Source organism: Salarias fasciatus, unplaced genomic scaffold (genome assembly GCF_902148845.1).
Source record: "Salarias fasciatus unplaced genomic scaffold, fSalaFa1.1, whole genome shotgun sequence".
Taxonomy (NCBI): domain Eukaryota; kingdom Metazoa; phylum Chordata; class Actinopteri; order Blenniiformes; family Blenniidae; genus Salarias; species Salarias fasciatus.
Window position 1 is genome coordinate 330,005 of NW_021941385.1, and position 26,615 is coordinate 356,619.

At 46.1% G+C, this 26,615-nt stretch overlaps 1 protein-coding gene across 1 annotated transcript in view; it reads left to right on the plus strand.

The window, feature by feature from the left end:
* LOC115385426 (dehydrogenase/reductase SDR family member 13-like) overlaps positions 1-26,615 on the plus strand; it is a 56,363-nt gene that overhangs the window by 11,095 nt on the left and 18,653 nt on the right. The window contains exons 2-3 of the mRNA XM_030087417.1: positions 1,742-1,860; positions 20,774-20,897. Coding sequence (XP_029943277.1) covers positions 1,742-1,860; positions 20,774-20,897 — 243 coding nt within the window. The remainder of the gene's footprint in view (positions 1-1,741; positions 1,861-20,773; positions 20,898-26,615) is intronic.

The window sequence follows — 26,615 nt, forward strand, 5'->3', positions numbered from 1 at the left end:
TATATTGGTCAGAAAGGTTCACATTTTATCTTGAATGAAAGGTTACATCGTCCCCTTTAAAATGATACCAGAGACAATGTTGTGAAGCACTGACAGATGTCCTGTTCACCAGTCTAAAGCAGGATATGTACCGTTATCTGAAATGCAATTTCTTGAAGGGGCGGGTATACTTCATGAGCTGATAACTATGATTTAGCTCCCACTCTGGAAGGTCTATCATACCAAAATATCATCCACAGACATAGATCTTTTCAAAAAATATAAGTAACCTTCGTCACCCTGACTGGTACCGATATCTGGTCTGGCCCATGGACTATTTTTGGCGCAAACGAAAAGTCATTTTGTGTGAAATAAAAGATTTTCTGGGGCTAATTCTGAAACCCGGAAGAGAAAACGCTCTGTTTCACTGAACATCCCGCCTCTCCCCCTGTGGACTTTGACTGACAGCTACTTCAACCAATCAGTGCTTCAAAACAAATACGCTAGCTAGCTTTGGCTCTTTAGCTTTAGCTTCTCTACATGCAAAGACACGCGAAAACGTCTTTTCCTGTGAGAACCTCACCAAGCGCAGACCCTCCAGACCCTCCAGACCCTCCAGACCCTCCAGACTCTTCAGACCCTCCAGACCCTCCAGACCCTCCAGACCCTCCAGACCCTCCAGACCCTTCAGACCCTCCAGACCCTTCAGACCCTCCAGACCCTCCAGACCCTCCAGACCCTTCAGACCCTCCAGACCCTTCAGACCCTCCAGACCCTCCAGACCCTCCAGACCCTCCAGACCCTTCAGACCCTCCAGACCCTCCAGACCCTCCAGACCCTCCAGACCCTTCAGACCCTCCAGACCCTCCAGACCCTCCAGACCCTCCAGACCCTTCAGACCCTCCAGACCCTCCAGACCCTTCAGACTCTTCAGGGGAGCCACCTTCACCGTGTGACGTGAACATGGGAAACAGAGCGTTTTCACGGTGGGAGGGGCTGCCTCTCTGAGCAGCACAACAAGGAGGAAAGCTCAAACACGCAGGCACGAAGGAAAAAACGCTTTGGGGTGTTTTTGGTGAGAACATAACTATATAACAAGGTTAAAACATACAAAAAGTGAATTTTGCATGATACAGCCCCTTTAAAGTTTGGTAATTGTCAATCATTTAGTTATTATTTCAAATTCCAAATTAATAGTTCAGCTAGTTTATGAGACTGATGACTACAAATTGGCTGTATTTTCCTACTTATGTAGGTGCTGAAAATCAGATCCCATATTCTTTAATGATTATCTTTGAGAATCATTAATTATTGCTTATAGCCAAATTTTACTGAGTAGTTATCCCAACAATATAGAAAGGAATAATTAGGTGACAAAGATTATCCTGAGGACTCTGGCTCAGATATTTTCTTTGTCCAGTCTAACACTTGAAATTATAAGTGGCTTCTTGATTTTTTTAGCGATCATACCACAGGTAGAACTTGCAGTTGGACAGCAATGTTTTTGAAGTGGGACAGTCCTTTCATCTCTGTTCGAGCAGAGGTTGCATTCGTGTGAACAAGCATAATGCCTAAGTATTTGAAGAGAACAGTTTTTTGTGACACCCATACACTGAAGTGATGTTTGTGAAATGTTGTTGGCATCAGTCCTCATTGGAAACTGCTGGATTAATTGATAACGTTTGTGAAACTAACTGCAGCATTGTAACAACAGTCAAGAGAGGAAGACTCACGTCCTGTCTGTGGTCTGCTGTCTGTTCAGGGAGCCACACCGGCATTGGTAAATCCACAGCTCTGGATCTGGCCAAGAGAGGAGCCAGAGTCATCTTGGCCTGCCACAACAAGGAGAAAGGAGAGGCTGCTGCTTTTGATATTCGCAGAGTAAGTAAATAAAAACCGTGTAATCACACACCCTGTCTCAAACATGAGACACCTAGAGGGAAATGTTTTTTGCGTTGCTCCACACCAAATGAATAGAAAGTAAGATATGAAGAAGACAAAATAAAAGGCTAAGCGATGACGATTGTAAGAATTGTAGCGCCAACGCCACATTATGTAATAACTTGCCGCATTTTGTAATAAAATTCTTGAACGCAATATGTAATACATTTTGTAATACGTTGTTACATCAGAATCAGAATAGCCTTTATTGTCATCGCAACAAGTTACTGAAGTTACAAGTGCAATGAAATTACTGGGTTTTTAAGACGCCCAGGCAGCCAATTACGGCGCGCGAGTGTGTGCTCTATTGGTTCATCAGTCCATGTGTGTGTGGTTGGCCCGTCCTCTCTGCGCTCCTGCTGGTGACCTCCATTGTCATTGGGGCTGTCACGATATCAAATTTTCTCTTCACGATTATCATGGGCAAAAAATATCACGATAACGATATTATCATGATATCAGCAAAAATTTAACTAATAATGGTTCAAACATTCAGATTCATCTTTCATTTTATTTTTGTTTGTTTTCTCTCTTTTCCCAGATGAATTACAGTCAGAATACCTGTCAAATGAGGTGTTGAAACAATATGAGAACAGTAACTGTACAGCTGCAAACCAAAAGTGTAGTTACACTCAGCTAATTAAAATCTGATGAACTGATAACAGAGGATCCACAGCAGAGGCGTCATTTACGTCGGGTTGGTGGGTTATGAAAACCCTCGGACCCTGTTGGGGTGAAATCCTGTCCCACCACCACACTGCCGAGGATTTTTGTTTGTTTGTTTAAATCGAGGCGGAATGAGCAGCAGCTGCTTCTCTCCAGCAGAGGCGCCGCTACTGGCTAGAGCCCCGAGCTGAAGGGGGCCCCGAGGGACGGCTGACATCAGTCAATTTCAATGACAAATTTAAGGCTCTACACTAGACGCTGCAACGACAATACGGCGAAAATCCCCCTCATGGGGCCCTTTTCCGAGTACTCACCGGTTAGTTGCTAGAAGGGGGCCGGCAGAGAAGACGGCGGATATCAGCGACACAACTTGAAACCCCCCGGACACATTACAATGACACGTCTGGAACCTACCTAATGGGGCCCCACTGCTACCAGGCTTGCATCAACCTGCAGTCAGTGTTGGTAAACACTTTTTCGGGTGAGGATAGAGCGTCTCGTCGTTGTCGGCCACCGCCGACATGTTTAGTTCACTCGTGACGCTCGCTAACTGGGAGCTAGCTAGCTAGCAGCCGTGCCGCTACCGCTGCTGCTGTGTTTACATGTGAGGGGGGGGGGGGGGGGGGGGGGGGGGGGGGGGGGGGCTGCAGGAGGGAGACGAAGCAGGGCGGAAGAACAGGAGCGGATTTTGAAAATACACTTCAACACGTTTCAAGAGGCGCTAGATCCTCTATGCGATATCATCATGTGCGCATTTTGAACACGATATTGAAATTTCATTTTTTTAATACCACGATTATCGTCAATACCGGTTTACCGCGACAGCCCTAGTTGTCATGGGGATGTCCTCCAAAGAAGCAGTCCAGAAAGGGGAGGGTGTTTTTTCGGGACAGTAGTGGGAGAGATAGAGAGCGACCTCGTGTCCTTATCTTCTTCCGGGAGATTGTTTGAATTCCAAGGGGAGCCAGATCCAGTCCGAGGGTTTTCTTGGTATCTTGTTTTGGTCAGAAAGAGCCGTTGTGACCTTCCGGTTATCGCTGGTTCTCAACCGTTTCAGACCAAAGCTGAGTTGTACCCTCCCGTGCTCGAATCCATCTTGCGCCTCAGATCGTCCATAATCCCAGCAAAATTGTTCATCCTTCGAAAGAGTTGGCAAACTTGGTCAGCCTCTGCTTTTGCCCGTCGATTTGAAAAGACAGTCCACCCTTGAACGTCACATACTGCACCGGTTATTACAAAATGCGGGTGCTAAAATTTTTTTTGTAGAAAATGTAATAATTTGGTGCATTATGTAATAAACCACCAAAATTGATGTCTTAATTTGAAAAAAAAAAATAACGTCAGAACAACATTGATTTTAAGCATTCTAGCATGACTCATAACTAAAATACTTTTACAAACTAGTAAGATGTTTCATTAGTCAATACTTATTTCTGCCAAATCAGTCTTCTTTTTGAACACGTCGGGCGGGTTGGTGAAATGGTTACGTGTTGTTTGCGACATGTTTTTTATTTTACAGATATGGTTTTAAGGGTTTCAACCTGCATTTTCAACCAAGATGGCAGTTTGTGCTTCTTTCTATTGAGTTAAACTGGTTTCATATTCTTTGCGGGGAGTGAGCGACGGATCTGGCAACCTCCTCCAGCTGACTGCAGAGGCACTCGAGGCAGTGTGAGTACCTAGTGTTGCAGTAATTCCGTGTTGGAACCGGACCGGACACGCACTGCATCCAGTGTGAGCCCAGCGTTAGAGCAGGGAGTGACAGAGCAAACCATGTCAGTGAATTTTCTGCAGCTCAACCAGGACAAAACTGAGGATTTAGTTTTCAGTCCGAAAGGCCAGAGAGAGAAACTTTGACCAAAACTACTAGATTTTAAACCGGAACAATCTGTTAAAAGCCTGATTGGTGTTTATCATCTTAATGGTGCGTTCACACCGGACGCGTCACAAGCGTCGTGAGCGGCGCTTTTCTATGCAAAGTCTCTGGTGGACGAGCGGCGTGGAGCGGCGGGCGGCGGGGCGGCGCGTCATGAGCGTCATGAGCGTCGCCTTTCCAGCGTTTCGAGCGTCGACGCCCACGACGCTCGTCCCCGGCGTCAGGAGCGTTGTGAGCGTCGCTTTTTGAGAGTTGGGAAAACTGAACTTTCGACGCGCTGCCGCTGAGCGTCAACCAATCAGAGACGATCCCTCCGGTGCTACGTCACTACGAGTGATCCGAGCACCGATGCGGGCCGGCCAGTGTTGCTAACTTGACGACTTTCTCGCTAAATCTGGCGACTTTCCAAAGCCTCTTGACGACGTTTTTTTGTCAAAAGCAACTAGCGACAAATCTAGCAACCTCCTCTGGTGCTCTGGAGACGTGACAGGACGTCTCGCTGCTGTCGTCAATGAGCAGCAGGTGCTGCGTGAGCCCCTCCCCCGTCCCAAAGCGCTCACAAGCGGTCAGTCTCTGCTGCAGGCAGAGCAGAGAGGAGCAGACCAGCCAATAGCCACTTTTCCGACGACGACGCGGTCTAGCTTTATTTAACAAATAAAGCCGAGCCGCTCTCCTGATGCGATCCGCCAGAGCAGGAAACAGAAATCAGCCTCCAGCGCCAATTAACTGACGTACATCAAGAGCGTCGCGAGCTTTGTGACCACCCGGTGTCAAGCGTCGTGCTTGAAGCGTCACAAGCGTCAGCTTCGAGGCGTCCCAAGCGTCGACGACGCCCGCGACGCGTCCGGTGTGAACGCACCATAAGAACAAAGCCAGAGTCGCCCGTTTCTCTCTCAGGCCAGCAGGAGGTGCTAATGCAGCTTTTATCTCCTGTTGGTTAAATTACTGTAGTGCCTTGCTCTCTGCTCTGAAACAAAAAGATTATTTCAAATCTTTGAATTATTCAAGATTCAGCTGCCGTGCTGATGAGGACCAGGGGGCGGGGCCACATTACACCAGTCTTAAAGTCGTTGATGTGGACTGATCCTTGTCTGTCGGCCTAGGGGGCCGGGTGCCGTGGGTATTTTTCTGCTTTTTAAATGCTGGAAAGCACTTTGTGTTGCTTTTATGTATGAAAGGTGCATTATAAATAAAGACTGACTAATTATGATTATGACATTGATGTTAAATTAGGAAATTATGAGGGAGAACCCAAAAGAAACCGGAATTTGGTCATAAAATACAAATAATAATGAGTTTCGACTTCTGGCCATCAGATGTGCTACAGGTAAGCCTCATGCATATCTGTGAAAAATCTGAGATCCCAGAGTGACACTGACGTCTGTCATGCACTGTTTATAGTAACAGAGTGCAGCGCCCCTGTGCGATTTGTCCACATTGACTGAACAGCTGGAGCAGCGCGCAAACGTTAAATTCTGCTTTTTGCTTGGGAAACCAGCAGCAGAAACAATCAGCTTGTTGCAGCAAGCATCCAAGGATGATGCTCTGGGGAAGCCGCAGGTCTGTGAGTGGTTCGGGCGGTTTAAGAAGGGCCAGCCCACATCAGGACGATCCTCCACCTCCCGCACAGCTGAAATTGTCAGGGAAATTGAAGCGGCTGTGATGGCGGATCGACCCTGGGGCGTTGGAGAGGTGCTGATCTGACGGGGGTCTCCTGGAGTTCCTGCCAGAGGATCATAAGCCAGGATTTGGGGCCATGCCGTGTCTCTGCCAAAATGGTGGCACACGGCCCTGCGCGTCAGGCAGTTTCTGACGAAGAATAATAATAAAATAATAATAATAATAAATTTTATTTATAATGCACTTTACATTTCAATGAAATCTCAAAGTGCTACAGCAGTACCAGTGTTAAAAACAATGACAACAAATAGAGTTTAAAATGCAATACAAAAATCAAAACAATGTCGTTAAGAGACTTCTAATAGGTCTTTTTGAATAAGAAGGTCTTAAGGCCTTTTTTAAAGACCTCCACACTTTGTGGAGCCCTCAGGGTCTCTGGGAGGGCATTCCAGAGCCGGGGGCCGAATGCCTGAAAGGCTCCGCATCCCATGGTGGAGAGTTTAGTCCTTGGTTGGTGAAGGCAGTAGGTGGAGGAGGAGGAGCGCAGGCTTCGCGTGGTGGTGTGGATGGTAATTTGCTGAGGTAGGCAGGGGCAGTTCCATGGATGCACTGATGGGTGAGGAGGCAGTTTATATTGTATTCTGTATTGTATGGGTAACCAGTGGAGTGATTTGAGGACAGGAGTGATGTGATCGTATTTGCGCCTCCTCGTCAGGATCCGGGCAGCACAGTTCTGAATGTACTGGAGTTTTTGGAGGCTCTCGGCAGGGATCCCGACGAGGAGGGCATTGCAGTAGTCCAACCTGGAGGAGACAAAGGCATGGACCAACCTCTCACATCCGGTTTGGAGAGGGAGGGACGGAGTTTGGAGATGTTTTCGAGATGGAAAAAAGAGACCTTGCAGAGGTGGCGGATGTGGGCGTCAAATGAGAGATGAGAGTCCAATTTAATTCCTAGATTTGTAACAGAGGTGGACAGGGGAATGTTGTGGTCAAAAATGGGAATGCTGTTGAGGGAGAGAGACTGGGTCTGATGTGGAGTGCCTATGATAATGGCTTCAGTTTTATTGCTGTTGAGTTGGAGAAAGTTGGTTGCCATCCATGCGTTTATCTCCCCCAGGCAGGCTTGAAATGCATCTGGCAGAGCTGAAGGGAGTGTGGAGTCCATTTTCATATATAACTGTGTGCCATCAGCGTAGCAGTGAAAAGAAACCTTGTGTTTGTTAATTATCTGACCTAGGGGGAGCATGTAGATGGTGAACAGGGTTGGACCAAGGACAGACCCTTGTGGTACTCCACAGGTGACGGTGTGCGGTGATGATGTTGATTGTCCAAGAGCCACATGCTCTGTTCTGTCAGTGAGATATGATTTGAACCAGCTTAGTGCTGTACCAGAGAGTCCGACCGTGGTCCGGAGCCGATGGAGCAGGATGGTGTGATCAACAGTGTCAAAAGCGGCCGACAAATCTAACAGGAGGAGGAGGGACGGTGAGCCCCGGTCCGCAGTCACCAGCAAGTCATTGATAACCCGGACCAGGGCCGTCTCTGTACTGTGAGATGGACGGAATCCAGACTGAAGTTTTTCATACAGATTATGAGAGTGAAGATGACTATGGAGTTGGGTATGAACAACTTTTTCCAGGACCTTCGATATAAACGGGAGGGTTGATGTCGGTCTATAACGGACTAGAATGCTTGGGTCGAGAGTTGGCTTTTTTAAATGGGGGCGTATAACAGCAGCTTTGAGAGGTGGGGGGACATGACCGGATTGAAGTGACTGATTGATGATGGCAGTGATTAATGGACTGATGGCAGAGATGTTTGATTTGAGTGACTGTGTTGGGAGAGGATCCAGTGGGCATGTAGAGGTCCTCATGCTTTTTAAAACCCTCTCAACCTCCGACTTGGTGACATCTGAGAATAGAGAGAGAGTGTTCGGTAGCTCAGGGAGAGAAGTGTCCAAGAGAGGTGTGGTTGAGGGCGAGAGGGCAGACCGAATTGAAGATACTTTGTTAATAAAGAAGTCCATAAATGTATTACACTGATCTGTGCTGGAGTCGGCATGCGAGTATGCGGGAGGTTTGAGTAACTTGTTTATTGCTGAGAAGAGCTGTTTAGAATTACCAGTGATAAGTGATATTTTATGAGAGAAATATTGGGACCTGATTGTAGTGAGTGCTTTTAAATATGATTTTTGATGATCACGGTAGGCTTGCTTATGAACAAGGAGGCCACCGGAGACATACCGCCGCTCAAGGACGCGACCAGCTGTCTTCATGCTCCGGAGCTCTGATGTACGAGGGAGAACCGGAAAATAACCGGACACTGGTTCTAACTTTTCATTTGTTTTATTTTAACAATTATTCAAAGTTGTCGCCTTCACAGTAATCCCCGCTGGTTTGAATACACCGTTGCATCCGTGTTTTCCAGCTTTCAAAGGCGTTTGAAAACTCGTGCGTATTGATCCCGTTCAGTGCGTCTTTCGATTTTTGTTTAACCTCCTCGACGTCCTCAAATCTCCGCCCCTTCAACTCTTTTTTCATTCTTGGGAAGAGAAAAAAAATTACACGGTGCTAAGTCCGGCGAATAGAGTGGATGAGGCAGCAGGGTCGTCCTGTTTTTCTCCAGGAACTGCATTCCGCGCAGGGCCCGGTGCGCCGGCGCGTTATCGTGGTGCAGCCACCACTCGCCATCCCGCCAAAGCTCCGGAGCTTCTGCCTCACTGCTTCCTGGAGCCCCTCAGGACCTGGATGTAGTGGTCCTGGGTAACAGACTGCCAGGCGGCACAGACTCGCTGTGGACGACCCCTTTCACATCCAAACAGCAGATCAGCTTGACTTTTACCGCCGACCGGGACTGGCGCGCTTTTTCCGGCCGAGGGGCGTCCGGGTGTCGCCGCTGGCTCGACCGCTGCTTCGTCTCGGGATCGTAGGCGTGACGCCAGGTCTCATCCGCCGTGAGGACTCTGCCCAGCGGCCCAGGATCCTCTTCAGTGTGCTGGAGGATTTCCCGGCACACATCTACGCCGGCCGCCTTCTGCCCCGGAGTGAGGAAGCGCCGAACCATCTTTGCTGCGACCTGCCGCAAGCCCAAATCCTGGGACAGGATCTCCTGACAGGAACTCCATGGAACCCCCGTCAAGGTGGACACCTCCCCGATCGTCCTTCGCCTGTCAGCCGAGTCCACGGCTTCCACCTCGCGGATCTTCTCCTGCGTGCGTGAGGATGCGGGTGGTCCGGAGCGGGGCTGGTCTTCAGTGGACATTTTGTCCATTTTAAAGCCCCATACCATTCAAAACCTGCGTTCTCCCAGGGCACCGTCTTTATACGCCTCCTGGACCATGCTGAGTGTTTCTGACGCTGTTTTCCCAGCAGAAAACAAAATCGGATGCTTGTGCACTGATCGCGTTTAGTGATGTGTTCCGCCATTTTGTGCTTTTCCGAAGAAGGGGGTCCTGCTGTGTTGACATCGGCGCTGTTTGTGCTTTCCCTGTGGAACTTTGTGAGACGATAATTTGCAGAGATCTGCACAAGAACATGCTGTGGCGAGATTGAACAACCAAAACTCTGAAATCATTCTTGTTTTAATTTTATAAATGCAGTCCGTTTTCTTTCCGGTACCCCTTCGTATACCAAGGAGCAGACCGAGAGAATGTTACAGTTCTTGTTTTGATTGGTGCATGTGCTTCAAGGATACTGCTAAGGTTGGTGTTATTTACTGATGTGAACTGTGTGACTTGTGAAATGTTGTGAATATCCTGATTGAAGAGGACGGTGTCTATTTCTTTCAGATTTCTAAATTGGATCTGACATTTTGTTTTAATGTATGGGCCAGTTAACTGTAGTTTGTGTAGGCAGTCCAGGACCTCAAGAAATTCTGCAGCGGAGCGATTTGCGGGGGAGTCAACGTGCAAATTAAAATCTCCCAGAATGATTGTTCTATCAGAGGTTATACAGAGTGATGTCAGCAAATCTTGCAATTCAGAAATAAATCCAGGGTGTGGTTTGGGGGGGCGATAAATGAGGAGGAATGTTGTGGATTCTTTTCGTGATAAACACTTGAATAGAAGACCTTCAAATGTTGTCAACTCTGGCAGTGGGAGGGGGCTTATGTTTAAATTATTGTTATAAATGACAGCCAGGCCGCCACCACGACCAGTGGTCCTTGCCTTCTCAAGGTAGGTGTGTCCTGGTGGGCAGGCTTCATTCAAAGCAAGATGACTGTGGTTTATGCCAAGTCTCTGTGAGGCACAATATTTGTGTGTGCTCATCAAGGATATGTTGAAATTGAAGCCGGATTTATTGGTTAAAGACTGGGAGTTAAAGAGTTCTATTTTTATGTCGGGTATGGTCTTACATTTTAGAACAGTGCGAAGGAGGTGGAAATCCACCCCTCGTTTTCCATGTTGCCGATGCTTATTGGTCCTTGTTGTGGTCGCGTTCTGATGACGACACTGCCAGTGACGCGGTGGACGTGCGCCGGGGAGATACCGGTGAGGTCGTGGTGGAGGCGGACTGGAGGGATATTCTCTGTTTTTGCGGAATCCGGATGAATTGGAATGGCAATGGGGTCGACGATGGTGGAGCCTGCGTTCCCAGGCGCTGGTTGGAGCAGCCCGAGCAGGAGATGCGGGACCGAGGAGACGCTGCAGCGGGGCTAGCAAGCGCGGTCTGTCCCAGGTAGACGCGCCACTCCCGGGCTCCAATGGCTCCGTCCCGCGGATCGCCTCTCCTGTCCTGGACTCTGGCGTTACAGCTGCAACGAGACGCTCGCCGGGAGGACAGAAGGATGCGGGTGAGTTGTTTGCCATGGTGTGTAGCTTGAACAAAGGGAGAATACCTGTAAGTTTTCGACGGTGCTCCTGTTGTTAGCACTGGTTTGCTGGGTAGTTGACCGGGCCGGGGCACTGGTGAATGTCCCCGGACAGCAGAAGGCAGATGGCTATGATGAATGCCAGGGTTTGATGTTGCTTCAACATGGTCTTGTAGCATGTTGACGAGCGACTGAAGAGTTGAGGATGGATGAGAGCAGCCAGTACATGTTTTCCAAACCCAAAATGTTTGTTCAGTTGGGTTTGGAGTGGCTTTTTCGATTCGAGGACGGTGAATTCATGCCAAATGTGTAAAAGTCTGTAGATGTTTGACCAGTGTCGGATACGGCAAAGTTACTTATGAGCAGAACGTGCACAAGGAGAGCTGCAACTACCCCTGTCGTACCTGGCGCTGCCATCTTGGAGTTTTCTGGAGCTCAGTAGAATGGGATCAGAATAGAATGACTGTCCTCCCCGATCTGAATTATTCGCCTGATCTGGCCCCGTGTGACTTTTTCTTGTTCCCCAAGTTGAAGAAGCAGCTGAGGGGACAGCGGTTTGCAGACGTAGAGGAGGTGCAAAAAAAAAAAAAAAACCGCAGCAGGTTCTTAAAGGCACAATTACACACGGGTTTGGCAACGCATTGGTGAAGTGGGAAACACGGCTGGAGCATTGCATTAATGCGAATGGAGATTATTTTGAAGACGACGGTGGTGTTTTATTTTGAAATGTAAGAAATAAAAATTTACAACCAAATTCCGGTTTCTTTTGGGTATGCCCTCGTATAGTGTCTGATTTACAGATTAAGTAAATGGCAAATATGCAAAGGGAAAGGATTAAAATCTTCTACTTTGCATACATGTACAACCAGACTGGCCCATGATTGACCTGTCTCTTATGTATTGTTAGGATCTTCTTTTTTTGTTGTTTATTTTTGTTTTAAACATTTGAAATAAACCTTCTCCTATTACAACCATACCTGTCGAGGTATACGAGGGGGTACCCAAAAAAAACCGGAATTTGGTCAGAAAACAATAATAATGAGTTTCGACTTCTGGCCGTCAGATGTGCTGCAGGTAAGCCTCGTGCACATCTGTGAGAAATCTGAGCTCCCAGAGTGACACTGACGCCTGTCAGGAGCTATTTATAGCAACAGAGTGCAGAGGCGGTCTGCGATTTTTTCCAAAATGGCGACATTGACTGGGAAGCCAGAGCAGCGCAAACATTAAATTCTGCTTTCTGCTGGGAAAAAACAGCAGCAGAAACTCTCAGCTTGTTGCAGCAAGCCTACAAGGATGATGCTCTGGCGAAGACTCAGGTCCATAAGTGGTTCGGGTGGTTTAAAAAGGGCCAGATGTCGGCGCGTCAGGTCCGCTCAGCGTGAAAACAATGCTGAGCTGCTTCCTGGCTGTCCAGGGTCTCGTCCACAGCGAGTCCGTCCCTCCAGGTCAGACTGTAAACCAGGACTACTACAGGAAGTCCTCAGACGCTCCGTGAGGATGTGAGGAGGAAGCAGAGCGTCGTGGCGGAGTGGAGCCGGTTGATCCACCACCACAGAGCGCCAGCGGACACGGCGCTGCGCCTCACGCCGTTTCTGGAGGAGAATGAGATGAATCTCCTCTCCCATCCGCCTGATTCTCCAGATGAAGCCTCCAGGGACTTTTTCTTGTTCCCAGGTTGAAGAAGCAGCTGAAGGGACAGCGGTTTGCAGATGTGGAGGAGGTGACAGAAAAATCGCAGCCGGCAAAAAATGGCACTTTTACGCACGGGTCTGACGACACATTGGTGAAGTGGGAGACACGGCTGGAGCGCTGCATGAATGCAGATGGGGATTATTTTGAAGGCGACGGTGGTGTTTTATTTTGAAATGTCATAAATAAAAAGTTATAATCAAATTCCGGTTTTTTTTGGGTACACCCTCGTACCTCATGCCTTCCTTACTGGGGGGACTCTCACTGACATGTCGCTGTGTTTATCTACTGTTATCTTGCATTGTATCTTGCATTGGGGGGCTGAGTACTTAAAAACTGTGTTTATCAGCAGATGAAAGAAAACTGATAAACAAACAAACAAGCAACAAACAAACAAACCAAACCAAAAGTCTGTAATGTTATCAGCAGATCTCCTTTGATAGTTGAGATAAGTTTAATTCGTCGGCTGTACACTACAGTGATGTTATTGAAATTTATTAATAATAAAAATGTCAATTTTTCAATGTCAAAACAACAAAAATTGTCAAACTAATTGGTGTAATATGTTCAGCAGTTGTTGTTGAGGTTTTGTTAATGACCACTGATTAGTTGTGGTGTCCCTACCGCAGCCGAAACACATTCAGTGTGAGCCCGGCGTAAAGCGCAGGAAGACCAGCGATTTGATGTGTCATTGTTCTGTCGGTGACACAAACCGTTTTGATATCAACAACAAAATGTGCGAGTTTTACAGAAAGCATTGACTCACACCCCTTTATACATTTCTGTTACCACGGACTAGAAATACTAGTATTACTAGAACTACTAGTAGTATATATAGTAGTACATAATACTAGTCCAGCCCGAATCTGCACCTCAGTGACTGAGGGTGTTATTTTGCGGGCCAGGAACCAAAGATATCACCACCATTTTCTCATGATTGTGTTTGTTTTTCTCTGGGACAGCCGGATTATGTAGTAGCCTGGAGGCTCCGTTAGGAGCAATTTGGGAGGATATTGTTGATCACAGCAAAGAGGAGGCAAAATCACAAGTATTTTTGGGGTAATGGTATTAAAGATCCAACAATTTTGCAAAATAAAAATATAATGAAACAATATTTTGACCAGAATGTATGCATCCATCTGGGATCATATCTGGCTGTAATATCTGTAAATTCCAGTAAAACTCAGAGTTCTCTTGTCCCGTGAGAATGCAATGAAAGAAACAGATGTAAGGGGGTAAATCATTAATTTAAATTAATTGTCCTTTATCCATTCAGCTGCATCTAATGCGTATGGGTCATTACATCCCATTTACCAATGGTAATTTAGCAGCATCACTTATTTTATCACTGGGTTATAAACTATTGTGAAACGCGGACAACATCACTGGTTAACAATGCACGATAACCATTAATACACACAGCAACACAACAGTGGGGCGGCTTTTTCTGCACCCACGTTGCACACGCATCCACCGTGTTGGTAAACAAATAATCCCTCCATTGGCCCCGAGTCTTCAGGAGACACGGTGATGCACAGCTGAGTATCATCACAGCAACTATGGAAACGGATGTACGGCTGAGTTTTAAGGATGTGGAAAATAATCGATATTTATAGATGCATCGATGGGCACATGCATGGGCGAGAGCATCGGCTCATTCACTGGGCATTGATGCAATTGACGGGTGAAATTTAGATTCACCTCGATACGTTGGCGGGTATCGGTAAAATCCGATGCAAGCGCCGTTTTATTCATTGTAAACTTCATCTCATCTGCTGTTCCCCAGGCGCAGTGAATGCACCATCATTATTTGGCGTTTTGTATTGAATAGGGACGGAAGCCATGAGGCACATACAATACACTACTAATGAAACACCATGGACATTGGCGCGAGTAGCAGCAAGGAAGATCCCATATTTCATGCACCTGCAACATTTAAATCGTATGTTTGGAAACACTATGCAGGGTTTCCCCCAGAAAACTTGCTAAGCCTGGGGGTTGGACTGCGAGAGAAGCCCACCGTGTTTATGAAAAAAAAAAAGTTAAAAGTTGACAGAAATTTTGAAATTATGACTACTTTGTGTTATTGTCAGCATTTATTAGCATTACTTAAATGCAGAGTCTTACAGAAAGCCACAATCTTGAAATAAAGTTTTAACAAACACAAAAAATACAATTAAAATAAATATCTTTTTTTTTCAATTAAGTTAAATCCTAATGAATCTTAAAACAAAGCATTGCTGTTCACATTTAAAGGTAAAATAAATCAACAAAAATAAAAAAGTGCAAACATGATCAAGGTGTAAAAACAGGGACTCAGAGGCTGAAGAGGTCTCTGCTGGACTGTCTGACCTCGTCTACTTTATGAATGAGAAACTAAAGAAAAATTATTGGATTGCTTACAGTTAATAATATTCTTATGTTCTTTAAGTATTTGTTGTTTCTATGGAGTTCACAGCAGTGCAGCAGTCCAGCAGTACCTCCTTCAGTCCAGCAGAGGGCGCAGTGTTGCTGTTAGACGTATAGTGCAGTGTGAAGCAGTAGAAGCAGAATGTGTATGAATGGATCCTCCAGACTGATGAAGCGTGTTGTTCGCTCTGCTTCATTAAACAGAAGCACTGCAGTTCCACCGTCTGGACAGTGAATCATTCTGAGGATGGAACACCAACCGTTTTGGATTAAATCCGCTAGTTCCATGTTTCCCATCGCGGCTCGCAGAAGGCTGCTCTGACGACGTGCTGACATCCACGCTAACTGCTAACATGCTAACTCGCGCCGGCTCTGCCTCATCAACTTGCCGCGGCTCTCTGATGAAAACACACCTCACCTCTGACCCCCTGTGTGTTCACGTATCGACCAGAAGGTGTCGCCATTGCAACCGTATCACCAGATGCCATTAAAGCGATACTTCAACATTTTTGGCAAATTGGCCCATTTAGCGCAACTCCTCAGTCATTTGAACAGCAGACTGTTTCTGTGAGGGCGAGCTGTTGTTTATCCAGAGGCGAGTTGGGGAAGGTTTTCGGGACGGACACAATGGAAGTGGACGGTATTTTTGTTCCCCCTCGTCAAACTCATCAAATACACAATCCAACAACCCCAAAACACTTTGGTGGACACGTTATAATCCACACATTCACTACACTGTGAAATATTGATGCAAAATGACCAGATTGAGTTGTTTAAGCGAAGATTGCTAAGACGGAACTACTTACTGAACATGGCGTCTGGGCGTAGTGATTTCAAAAGAAAAAGTAGTTCCCAGTATTTGCTTCAGTGTCGTAACGCTACAATATTATTTGTTGGTGTTCCACAGTGTAGTGAATGTGTGGATTATAACGTGTCCACCAAAGTGTTTTGGGGTTGTTGGATTTTGTACTTGATGAGTTTGACAAGGGGAAGCAAAAATACCGTCCACTTTCATTGTGTCCGTCCCGAAAACCTTCCCCGACTCACCTCTGAATGAACAACAGCTCGCCCTCACAAAAAAAGTAAGTTTTCTGTTCGAAATGACTAAGGAATTGCACTAAATGGGCCAATTTGCCAAAATGTTGAAGAATCGCTTTAAAAGCTCTGGAGACCGTCTTTGGTATCACTGTTTTGGTGCATTAAAAAACACATTTACAATAAATAAACCAGCGACACTTAGCCTGGCGGGGGGGCAAGAAAAGCCTGGCGGCCCGCCAGGCCTGTAAAGCACTGAGGGAAACCCTGCTATGGATTCGCAAAGAAAGGTGGAAAGCTTGAGAAAACGTCATTTGCAAAGAATGCCGCGTTAAGAAGGTGTACAATGGCAGCACGAGAAACACGCAGACCCACTTAAAAAGGGTAAACCACATCACGAGTGTACTGCCGCCTCCCCGTCTAGTTCCTCGTCAGACACCAGAGATCTTCAAATAATCACCAATTAATCTTCCTGAAAAAAACAAACCTGAAGCAGCGCCATATGAAATGCATCACAAAGTGATGTGTTGACAGCGAGGGTGGTATTTGCAGAAAGATCTGTTTTCTTGTTCTTTTCTTTTTTAATTCTGATGGACATTTCATAATGAGATACTCAGTGACAGTAGTCTGTTCACACTGCAGTACACAGGTTATGTAATCATGTCGGTTGGTTGGTTTGTTGGTTGGTTGGTTGGTTTGTTAGCAAGATCCCGGAAAAAGTAATGGACGGATTGCAATGGAACTTAGTGTAAAGGTGGGTCTTGGGCTAACTTAGAATCCATTAAATTTTGGTGAAGATCCGGATCACTGTCTGGATCCAGGAATTTTTTAAAGGATTCTTTATGATTGAGAGATAGGGAGTCTTTCACATGGTTGGACAGGCCCGCCGACAGGGGCGACAAACGCCTGGTTCACAGGACGCACCGCTTCCGATGTGGAAGTGGAAGCGCCGCGCACCGACTGTCAGATCGGCGCCCTGTTAACCTCTCTGACGGTTCATACAGGAGGGTAGCGGCTCGCGCCGTGGACCGTGGCGCTCCGCTCCTCTCTATTTTCTCCGCCAGCCGCTCGCCGTGGACCGCCAGTCGTAAAGCTGGACAGAGCAGATCGCACCAGACAGGAAGTCGGGAACGGAAAACACGAGAGAATCCGGTCAATTTTCAAATTAAAATGAAGTAAAATAACATAAATGATGTTGCTTTTCGGTTTTCCTTTTCAGATAATCACACACACACACACACAGGGAGAGAGGGCGAGAGAGAGAGGCACCGCACGCTGCAGCGCTCCGCTGCGATCACACCCCGATCACAGTGTTGTGTGATTATATCTGGTGTTCTTCTGGTTGCTGGTGACTGATTTGAGCTGTGGCGGAGGTCTGCCTCTCTGAGGGCCAGTTTCTAGTTTAAATTGTATTTTACTTTCTGTGTTACGGAGATGGACATTTCATATGAGACAGTCAGTGAGAGTAATCTGTTTGTGTTTACAATACAGCAGCAGCTGTGAGTCTCAGATGCCAAATTATTTACATTTTCTTTGCACAACTGTGAAAGGGTATCAGTTGGTTTACACTTTCTGCTGCTCACTGCTGTATCAGCCTGCCTCCCAGTGAGTTCACATTAGCAGTTTGTTTTGCAGACAGGAATCGATCATCGATCATATGAACAAGAGAGATGCTTCATAATATAGATGGTATTGTTCTGGTGAGGCTGCACACCTCTGGCTGACGTCACTCCGGTGAGTGTTTTCCGTGTTGGTGAAGCCTGCGAGCGACTGAAGTGCTTGCTGTCTCTCTCTTGCTATTACTGTTAATTCATGAAGCAATCAAAAATTGGGGTTATTTACGCCCCCGGGGTTACTTTCACCCCCGATTGACCAGTGATCTCTCGTGAATTACATTTCTTCTCCGCCGTTAGCGCCACCGGCGTGCTAACTAGCTTAGTGTGCTAACTAGCTTGGTCCGCCGGGACCGCTATGGCGTCCTCCCCTCTGTCTTCTTTTCTTTCCTGCTCAGTGTGCTGTATGTTGAGTCAGAACCCTGCCTCCCTTGACGATAGGGGTATTTGCGTAAAGTGCAGTGTATTGACAGCGCTGGAGGCCAGGGTAACCGAGTCAGAGGAGCGGCTGTGCAGATGTGAGGGGCAGGGCAAGCGCTAGCTACAGCCAGGTAGCGGCAGGGCTCGCAGCCCGCTCCCGCAGTGAGAGGAGTGTTAGCAAGCCTAGCCCCGCAGCGTGTCCCGAGCAGCCGGGGCAAGACCAGGACCGGTTTGTGACGGTCCGGAGGAAGACTAGTGCTAAGCACCGCCATGTAGCACTCCAAGAACCACTTCACGTCTGCAATAGGTTCTCTCCCCTCAGCGACGACACGCCGGCTGAACTGGACACGCTGCTGATTGGCAGCTCTATAGTTAGAGACGTGAAGCTGCCAGCGGTGAAGGTTAGGTGTTACCCGGGGGCCAGAGTGGGGGACATCGAGGGGAACCTTAGGCTTTTAAAACAGGAAGGTAGGAGATTCCGTCGAGTCGTCATTCACGCAGGCGGTAATGATGCCCGGCGGAGACGATCAGAGGTGCTCAAATTACAAGTAGCCTCGGTGTGTGAATTGGCGAAGTCGATGTCTGATGCCGTAATATTCTCTGGTCCCCTGCCCAATTTGGTCAATGATGAAATGTATAGCCGACTTTCATCATTCAATCGCTGGTTGTCCAGATGGAGTGAGGAAAACGGAGTTATTTTTCTAAACAACTGGTGCACCTTCTGGGGAAAGCCTGGGCTCATCATTAGAGCAATCTCCACTAAATCTCTGTTAGTTAATGACCTTATCGGTGACAATAACATTGATCTCCTTGCTCTAACAGAAACTTGGCTCCAGCAAGATGATTATGTGAGGCTCAGTGAATGTACCCCTCCAACCTATGTTAATTTCCAAACAGCTGGATCAACAGGTCGAGGTGGAGGTGTGGCAGTGATTTCCCACTCCAGTCTTCTTCTTAAACCCAAAACTAATGTTAAATTCAACTCTTTTGAAAGCTTAATACTAACGCTTACTTGTCCAAATTGGAAGAATCAAAAAGCTGTGCTATTAATTATTGTGTATCGACCTCCTGGTCCTTACTCTGACTTTTTAACTGAGTTCTCAGAGTTTTTAAGCAATATAGTATTGACTCATAACAAGATCCTTATAATAGGTGACTTTAACATCCATGTGGATGATTCTGGTGACAGTTTGAGTAATGCGTTTATTGCAGTATTAGATAGTATCGGTTTCACTCAAAATGTTGATGAATCCACTCATAGTCACAAGCACACCCTGGATCTGGTCTTAACATATGGGATAGAGGTCAGGGACCTAAATGTTCTCCCTCAGAACCCCATACTCTCAGACCATTTTTTAATTACTTTTCAGGTTTTGATTGAAGACTACTCTGCTCAAAAAGATAAAATTCAGCTGATACGGACATTATCTGAAAAATCTGTGGCTCGGTACAAAGAATTGATCCAGCCTGCATTTGCTGCATTATCTTGTGAACTCACAGAAATGAGCTTATTGACGGTGATAATAGTGATCAGTTTGTTGACAGTGCTATGCACTCACTAAAATCTGCCCTTGACGTAGTGGCCCCGTTGCAGCTGAAAACCAATCGACCCAGGCGCGTTGCTCCATGGTTTAATTCTGAAACCCGTGTTCTCAAACAAAAAACTCGTCAATTAGAAAGACTGTGGCGTAAATCTAAATCAGAACAATCTCTGAAGGCCTGGAAATGTAGCTTGCTAAGCTATAAACAAATTCTTTTTAAAGCCAAGACATTGTATTACTCTTGTTTAATAGAAATAAACAAAAATAACCCTCGGTTTCTGTTCAACACTGTAGCCAGACTGACAAACAGTCATACTGTAGTGGAACCAGTAATCCCAGAATCTTTAAACTGCCATGACTTTCTTAAATTCTTTAATGATAAAATCATAACCATCAGAGGTAAAATCAGTGAAGCGCTTTCCTCAGATCAAGCTCAGGGAATCCAGCCACTGCCTCCACCTGAAATACCTGAAATACTAGATAGTTTCTCATCAGTAAATGGGGCTGAGATTACTTCAATTGTAATGTCTTCTAAAACCTCGACCTGTCTCCTAGATCCAATTCCAACTAAGCTTTTCAAAGATATTCTTCCAGTTATCTTAAATACGATCATAACTATAATAAATACGTCTCTAGAAATTGGCTATGTGCCACAGTCATTTAAATTCGCAGTAATCAAACCACTGCTGGAAAAACCTAATCTCGATCCTGATATTCTAGCTAACTACAGACCGATATCAAATCTGCCTTTTATTTCAAAAGTCCTGGAAAAAGTCGTGGTTAAACAGCTTTACCGCCACCTACAGGACAATAGTTTATTTGAGAAATTTCAGTCAGGATATAGAGCTTATCACAGCACTGAGACTGCGTTAGTTAAAGTCACTAATGACTTGCTATTGGCGGCTGACGCAGGTCTAGTCTCAGTCCTGCTTCTCCTAGACCTCAGTGCAGCTTTTTTATACTGGGTGCTTAAACGCAATATTTGAATCGCAAGGTGCGCAATTTCAAGGGGGTCACATAAAGTGAGTGAGAGAGTGGAGAACTCAGCTCCGTCAACTTATCCTGCAACTTTTAACCTGTTGCACAACATCCTCTGGCCTGACGTAACAGCCACAACCTTTCCAAAGCCTCATTGATATGTTTCTTTGCCATATTCACCCTCTGATCTTGCAGGAGACTGGAAACAACCAGGTGCTCTTCATGCAGTTGGATCTGGCCAGCCTGAAATCTGTCCGCAACTTTGTTGAAACCTTTCTGAAGATTGAACCCAGGCTGGATATCCTCATCAACAATGCAGGTAAAGATAATGACAATCATTTCTGATGCATACAATTACAATTCAGGATTTCATCAAGATTTGATGTCTGGGCTTGATTTCAAAAGCAAAAAACACATTTCGGTGTTTCCATTTTGTTGTACTATGTCAGTCAGACAGCTGTCAACTTGTTTTTCATCAAGTTTCATTTGCAGTCAAATATATGTGCAGAACCGTGAAACACCATATCTTTCGGGCTATAAGGCGCACTAAAAATCCTTTAACTTCCTCAAAAATCAACAGTGCGCCTTATAATCCGGTGCACCTTATGTATGAACCACGCAGCCAGGAGCCGGGCTGTGTGGTGTGTATCAGAGCCACCAGATGGCGATAGTGCAGCTGTTGGGAAGCAAGTTGCCAAAAAGCCCCAAATAAGAAAGACCCCACAATCGTGCCTGTTAAAGCAGAACTATGCAACTTTTTTACCTCAATAAATGTGTTTCAGAGTCCCTGTGGGGGTAAACAAAGACTTGTCACAGTGATTGGCCGGTCCTTCCCCTCCCCCCGGGGTCTGGGTCCTGAAAACAGCGCTTGCAACTTTCAGAGGATCCGACCCAACTACATCTCACGAGGACAAACCCGCTTTACGGCGCTCATACGGGAGTACAAGGATAAACGCGCGTAAAACAAACATGAAACCCTCGCTAGCGTTAGCAACACCACCCTTAGGTGCTCACGGATGGTAGAACGAAAAGGACAGAAAAAACCTTTGTCTGACGAGCGGCCAAAAGGAAACGGGCGTGGGACGCGCTCTGCACGCGTAGTTCTCCTTTAAAAGTCACTTAATTCAGCTTATTATTTATTGATGTACTTATCACTGTAGCGGCTTTGCTCTAGGTGTTGTTTCTTACCAGTAACGCCTCGTTTTCGCAGCTGGTGTGGGTACGGGTCAGGTCGGTTGGGGTCGGGTCGGTAAGAAGTGTACCAGGCACAAATCAGTGAACCCAGACGGGATATCCTCATCAACAATGCAGATCACGTACAACCTTTACAAATGGAGTTATTTCATCTCCATTCAGCACCACTACTTGGAAAGAAATGCTAAATGCAAAAACACTGCTGAGCTTGTGTTGAGCAGGAACCAGTGAATTCAGACACATATGGGGTGAAAACTGTTTTTATTGGAAAGGACATCGACACCACCAGCTGTTGAGTTGCTCCTGTGTAGCGCTGGGTTCTCGGGGTCTGGACCAGCAGAGAGACCCGCTGCAGGGACATCTGAAGGCCTGGCTCTGCTGCTGCTGAGAGGACAAATCAGCCTGATTCAGCCTCGCTGCCCTGCTTCATCTTCAAGGAGCTGCAGGTTCAGACGCCGCTCCTCCTGCTGCTCCTCCTCCTGATGGACATGCCGTTCATGACGCTGCAGCTCCCAGCTCACCTGAAGCCTGGATTTCTCTCAGGGCTCCGTCAGGTCTGGTTGGTGCTCCAGCCTCCTCCTGGTTAAAAACCAAAGGGGGAAAGAGAGCAGTTGAGCAAGGCACTGCCACCCACACCCTGCCTCCACCCATCAGAGCCTGTGGTGCAGCTGGTGGAGATGTTCCTGGACAGTAACATTGCTGGATGTAATTCAGGGTGTAAATGCAGAGTGTGGCCGATCAGCTGACTGCTCTGCACTTCTGTAGTGGATTCAATATTAGCTATTGTCGTTCGTCCAGCAGTTTTTGTTGCTCAGCAGTTTGTGTTTACAGTAACACTCAGCGTAAGCATCCACAGTTCACCAGAGCAAACTGGAGCTGCAGAAATAGCACAGTGTTGTGTGGCACCTCTTCTTGCAGACAGTCTGTCAGTACTGCTCAGCCTCCGCTCAGGGTGGATCTGCTGTGGCCTTAATGTCCTGCCATTGAGAGGATACCTTTGCTGGGTTGTTGGAGAATGTTGTGTTTATTCTCCTGGCTTACACTTCTCTTGTATATCTCTTTAGGCGGGCAGCTCAGGCTGCGAGTCTTTGCTCAGCAGCCCCCAGCGCCTCGGCCGTGGACAGCTCGCTGTATTTATTAGACAGTTCCTTCTTAAGCTTCACACCTCTGTTCAGTTCTGTCAGGAGGCTAATGCTGTTTTTCCACCAGAAGCGGTGAACACAAATTCATTTGCGCAACAAATGAAATTGCGCCGCGCTAGATGCTCGAGTTTTATCACTGTAAAAAACCATCGCCGCTCGCCACGGCATCACGTCACTCCAACCCGTCTCCTCCGTGACGACCTCCACGCTGATAGGCTGTCAACAAGTGAATTCACTTGAAAACTTCAATTATTTCAACTGGAGCAGCAAGCAAGCTTTCACTGGAAACGCTCGCCGCTCACCACTCTAGATTGATCGACAATCGCGTAATTACATTGACTGTATGTAAAAATTTTGCGTCGTGGAAACACAGCATAACTCCAGCCTTCTTTTCCATGGAGGCTCTGACATCTGGCTGTACATCTGGCATCATGCTGTACATCTTGTAGCCATCCTAAACACCAAAAAAAAAAAAAAAGATAGGAAGGAAAGAGGAAAACATGATTGTTCAGGAGTCTAACTCCAGTCTGAAGTCGAATGAATGCACACTGTAAACCCCGATAAGTTCAGAGTACTCAAAATGTTTGTGGAAACCGATTACCTCGAAATTTTTAAGTTGGCAAACTAGAATTTTCGAGTCAGCAGTTCAATAAAGATTACAATTTTCTCAAACTTAAAAAGTTTTCTATTTATTATTGTTGTATTTAAGTTTAGTGCACTTATATTAATGTATACAGTTCATGAACATTTCCTTTACAAAAAACTTAAAAATGTTTTGTCCTTTATTTGTCTATTTTATATTTATTGAACCTAATTATGTTCATTAAAAATGGATGTTCCTAACATAATTAATTCTGTTTTCCTCAACTTTAATTATTAAAACTCTAAACTCACAGACTACAATTTTGCAGAACTTGTGTTTCTTTTGAACAGCCTTCAATAAAAACACACATTTTGAGCACGTCATTCCTTTATTCATTTCAATTCTTTCATAAAAACCTGCAATCAGTGTGAACAGTTCAACAGCATTAACAGTGTTCTTAAAACCCACAGCAAGACAAACTGTGACTGAATACTTACATTCTTAATGGACATGAACTTGTCAATCAGCTTTTGTGGGAGACTGCAAATATCTCTTTGAACACCATAAGAAAGCTCCTCAGTGAGTTTTTCCAGTGATTCACAAAAATGTAAAAGAAAGCTAATGTTCTAAAAGGCATACTCCCAAAATGTGCTCATTTTCAAATGTTACAACCAATGAATGAATGAATGAATGAATGAATGAATGAATGAATACATTTATTCGAGGTACAGGAAAAGCAACACAAAATATATTGTACAATAACTAACACAAAATTCCCCACATTGGGCAAAAAAAAAACCCAGATTATACAGAAGCAATATAAAAAAATAAATGAATAAATGAAAAAGAAAAAAAATAATTATAAAAAAAACAAACAAAAAAAAACAAACAAACCCCCAACAACAATATTTACAATTAAGAACAAGACATATGTTGTTTTCAAATTTGATGACTGTGCCTCAAAAAGGAGTGGGTCCGGGGGACGCTCCATAGCGTGCGACCCGGCAGCTCCTCGAGTGTTGTTTCGGTTGTTTGCACAGCGTCTGAGGTGTCACCTTGTCAGTGATCAACAATGTGGTTACTCAGATTGGACTACTTGCTGCTTTTGTGCGGACTGCTTCTCGTGCTCTGTACGTGTTACGAGCCGAGTGAACCTACCCGGATTGGTTTTCTCCCGCGCATCACCTTTAGCCGGGAGTCTTTACTTCAGCTCCGGTTCCCCACGCTTCATGTCAGGCCGCCTCCTGGCATCCCACCGGAGCTCCAATGCACGGCAGCTAAACCCGCGCGCCGCAAACGGGGTAAACGTGGTGGATTAATCCGGCGACTGAAGAGGATGGATCTTCTGGACCGGCGTCGGCTCCCGGCTCTGCCGCCGATCGTGCTAGGGAACGCACAGTCGATCCGCCACAAACTGGATGAGGTAGAGGCGTGGATCACAGTCAGGAGATCAGGAATGCCTGCCTGCTTGTCTTTACTGAATCCTGGCTCAACGACTCCGACCTGGATGAGGATCTGTCACTGAGCGGCTTTGGGATTCCGCTGAGACTGGATCGTAACAAGGAAGTTACTGGCAAGTCACGCGGAGGAGGAGTGTGCTGCTACATTAACCAAAGGTACTGTAACACTGTGGTGGTGCGAGAGAAGATCTGCACACCTGACATAGAACTTTTGTGCATCTCTCTCCGGCCTTTTTTCTTGCCGCGCGAGTTTCAACAGTTATTTTTCACCATTGTGTACGTGCACCCGCGTGCAGACGCTGCAGCCGCTGCACAGCTGATCGGTGACGTCACGCACCGGCTTGACAGTATCTGCCCTGACGCCCCAAAATTTATCCTGGGGGACTTTAATCACTGTCGTCTGGGAGACACTCTGAAGACTGATGAACAATATGTCACCTGTGCCACAACACAGAGGAACACGACCATAGATCTGTGCTATGGCAGTGTGAATGGAGCATACAAGTCAATGCCGCTTCCTCCACTTGGATCATCGTATCATAACTGTGTTTACCTCATGCCGCGGTATGTCCCTGTGTTCAGGCGCTTGCCACGCGAGGAAAAGACTGTGAAATGTTGGTCTGAGGACAGCATTTCTACTCTTCAAGCTTCGTTTGAATGCACAGACTGGGACTGCTTCTTTGATTCTTCTGATGATATTAATGAAATGTGTGACTTGATCTCTTCTTATGTCACGTTTTGTGTGGATTCAGTTATCCCGTCAAAAAAGGTTGTTATTTATCCAAATAACAAGCCATGGGTAACTAAAGAGCTCAAATCAGCTATCAATAAGAAGAAATTGATTTATTGCACTGGTGATCAATGGGAGAAGAAAGAAATCTCCAGAGAAGTGAAAGGTGAACTTAGAAAGGCCAGACTTAAGTACAAAGAGAAAGTTGAGGCCCAGTACACCAGTGGTGATATCAGAGCAGCTTGGCGTGGGATTAAAAACATGGCCTCTGGTAGCCATCAAAAGGAGGACAGGAAGCCTGTCACAATTAATGGTGTGTCTGATTTTGAACTGCCAAGTGCTTTTAATTCTTTTTTCACTCGGTTTGAAAGAGTTGATGTGGAGGAAAATGTGTCAGATTGCAGGAATACTCTCAAGCCTGTAAGTGAGATTAATAATTATAGATAATTTCTGAGAGTCATGTCACTGCCCTCTTCAAGAAGGTCAAAACAGGGAAGGCGAGGGGCCCTGATGCCATCTGTGGCCGTACCCTGCACCACTGTGCCACACAGCTCAGTGGTGTGTTCTCCAGACTGTTCCAGTCTTGTATGGATCGCTGTAAAATTCCCTCTCTATGGAAGACCTCAACAGTAATTCCTCTTCCAAAATCCAACAAGTCAAGAGAGCTGAATGAATTCAGACCAGTCGCACTCACGTCACTCGTCATGAAATGCTTTGAGCAAATATTAAAAGCCCACATATTGCCCTTTACAGCAGGGAGACTAGATCCACTGCAATTCGCTTATCAATCAAATAAAGGGGTGGAGGACGCAAAGCTTTTCCTACTTAACACTATCTACAAGCACCTTGAAAACGCAGGGGCCCATGTCAGACTCTTATTTGCAGACTTCTCTTCTGCTTTTAATAAAATGAGGCCTCACATCCTGAT